Here is a 2,582-nt window from a genome sequence, read left to right as displayed (position 1 = left end):
CAAGTTTTGTGTCTATTGCAATGTTGAATTCTTTTTTGTATTGCAAGAAGCACTGCTTTATTTGATTATGATGAGATTCATTTCATTTTTATTTCCAGGAGGGCATTAGCTACAGGATTCGCATTGAGTTTCATGTGCAGCGAGAAATTGTGACTGGACTGAAATACATTCAGCGAAGCTATAGGAAGGGCATTGCTGGTAAGTAAAAGGGAAATTAAAACTTCAGAAGTAGGCATAAAATGCAGCTTTCCTTGTTTATCCTTAATGCTCATTGAATGGTTATATGCAGCTGTATTGCATAATAATACTATTCTTTTTATACCAACAGTGGACAAAATGACACACATGGTTGGATCATATGCTCCTAAGGAAGAGATTCAATCCTATACAACACCCATGGAAGATGCCCCCTCAGGTCTTATTGCACGTGGGCATTACACAGTCAAGTCCCTCTTCACTGATGATGACGGCAATGAACACCTGAAGTGGGAGTGGTCCTTTGACATCAAGAAAGACTGGAACTGAACACTAGCGGAAGGTGTAAGGCAGTGAACAACCAAGTAGAATGGAAGGGAGGTTAAGAGTGGATTGTATTGTTCAATCAGGGAATAAATGAGTTTTTTGGCCTGTTTTATATTACTATAATGAATGTTTGAAGCATGGAGAAAATATAGAAAATAAAATGAATTTATGTATTTTTTGAAGTCATCGTATCTTATGGCCAAATTGTGCCTGTGTTAAGGGCCTTGATAGTTTGGTAAGCATCAACAATAACTAACATTTCTGTAGGTAAGTGTGGTTATATAACTATATAGCATATCCATAAATGGAATTGTGTGCTCAGGCATTCAGTGACAATAGGATTTATCATATAAGCCTTTTTTAGGTTTTGTTTTTGCTGCCCCCTTTCTTTTTCATATATATCATTGGTCATTGTAGGCATTCCCAGTAACTTGGAGCAAAAGGTGACTAGCTTTTCTTTCCAACAACCAAAGCTGTACTGTCTAGGGTTACTTCATGGAGATGATAATTAGAGTAAAGTATTATGCATTAGATATAGGACTTCAGTATGATGTTTGATTTTTGTGATTTACCAGTGATACTTTGTCACATACCCCTCATGGTTTGTTGCCCATAACAGCATTGAGGCTGTCAAGGTGACTGGGTGAATAATACGCACAATCTAGAAGTGTTCCCAAAGCTTCCCTGTTGGAATGGTGTTATGGAACTTGTACTGGTACCAGTGATTTACTCTATCCAATCCTCTCTCACCTCTTTACATCTTTCCTCTTACAAGGCTTTTATAAAAATTCCAAATTACGTGCTCTAAGCATTCCAAGCATCTATAGGCAACAGAATTGTAATCCAGTTATTTTTCTGAAAGGAGAATTGCATGAAAAAAGATTGCTAGATGTGACATATTGTTTGATCTCCCCTTGAAATTGTATTTCCATCTCTCCTTTTCAGTATCAGATTAGCAATGTGAACCAGATTTGAAAGCCAGGAGACTATTGTGCCATTAATAGATAATAAGGATTGCATGATTTATTTAATAAACAGAGTAGGGAGAACTTGTGTATTGTAAACCACTTGCTCAGAACATTTCCTCATATTTTGTCTCCTGATACAATATTGAAGTCTTACTAGTCATTATTTGAAAAAGATGTTTGTTTCATCAAAATTTTATCTTTAGATAAGTCACTGTACTTAAGACAGAGTGATAACAGGAGACTGTACAGATCTCTTAATAGTTTAGGCAAAAGGAGCATTTTTACAATTTTCATAAACTTACAGTCATGATAGACCAAATAGGAAATGTACAAGCTATTTCCTTTTTTCATCTATTAATTTTCAGCATGTGGTTTATAGGCATAGGTGCTGTATGTAAAAGAGCTAAGCCACTATAGTTTGCGTTAACTTAGAGATCAGAATCACACCATAGAAACATGGAGGCCTGTTCATGAATGATATGCTTCATGAATGCTCAGTCTTCTGATAATTCCTGGGTCTGTGATAAAATTTTTGGTACTAACTTTCTTACTTGCTTTTTTCACTTTTTTAACGGCTGTAGTTGTGGATGAGGGTTACATAAAATGGTCTTGGTGACATTTATGTTTCCTGTGGCATGGCTTTGGTTTGTTTAGTTTCCAGTAAAGTAGTAAGGGTTGTATGAATTGTACCTGCACAAGAGGTTATTCCTCATGGTGTTCTACAGTAGATTTATGTGATTATTTTAATCATGGCTGTTTTACTGAATATTTGCATTTTCTTGTGTTTCAAGTTTTTTTTGTCATACAAGATTGATATCATCAAGTAGTAATTTTGCAAAGGATTGACGAAGGTGTTTAAGTTTGCTGATAGGAATGTATTGTGTGATGGAACTGCTGTGAAGAGGAGTACATGTAGGCTAAATTGGGGAAACTTGTTGATTTATTGAGTTTAGATACCTGTCTAGGTACCATTAGCTAGGCCTGTAACACAATACTGTTATCAATAATACAATATGTGCGATGATACTGTTGTAATCAAGTAAACCATTCATAAGTAGATATGACTCAAAAGTCAGGTTTGATTTTTAAAAA

At 35.5% G+C, this 2,582-nt stretch overlaps 1 protein-coding gene across 1 annotated transcript in view; it reads left to right on the top strand.

Annotated features, from left to right (window-relative positions):
• The window catches only part of LOC119584989 (rho GDP-dissociation inhibitor 2-like), a gene marked incomplete at its 5' end in the record, with an annotated part of 9,078 nt that overhangs the window by 6,218 nt on the left and 278 nt on the right, over positions 1-2,582 (top strand). Inside the window, 2 exon segments of the mRNA XM_037933597.1 lie at positions 99-198; positions 329-2,582. Of these exon segments, the coding sequence (XP_037789525.1) occupies positions 99-198; positions 329-525 (297 nt within the window).

The sequence above is a fragment of the Penaeus monodon genome, chromosome 19 (assembly GCF_015228065.2).
Source record: "Penaeus monodon isolate SGIC_2016 chromosome 19, NSTDA_Pmon_1, whole genome shotgun sequence".
Lineage (NCBI taxonomy): Eukaryota > Metazoa > Arthropoda > Malacostraca > Decapoda > Penaeidae > Penaeus > Penaeus monodon.
This window is presented reverse-complemented; position numbering and strand designations above follow the sequence as displayed.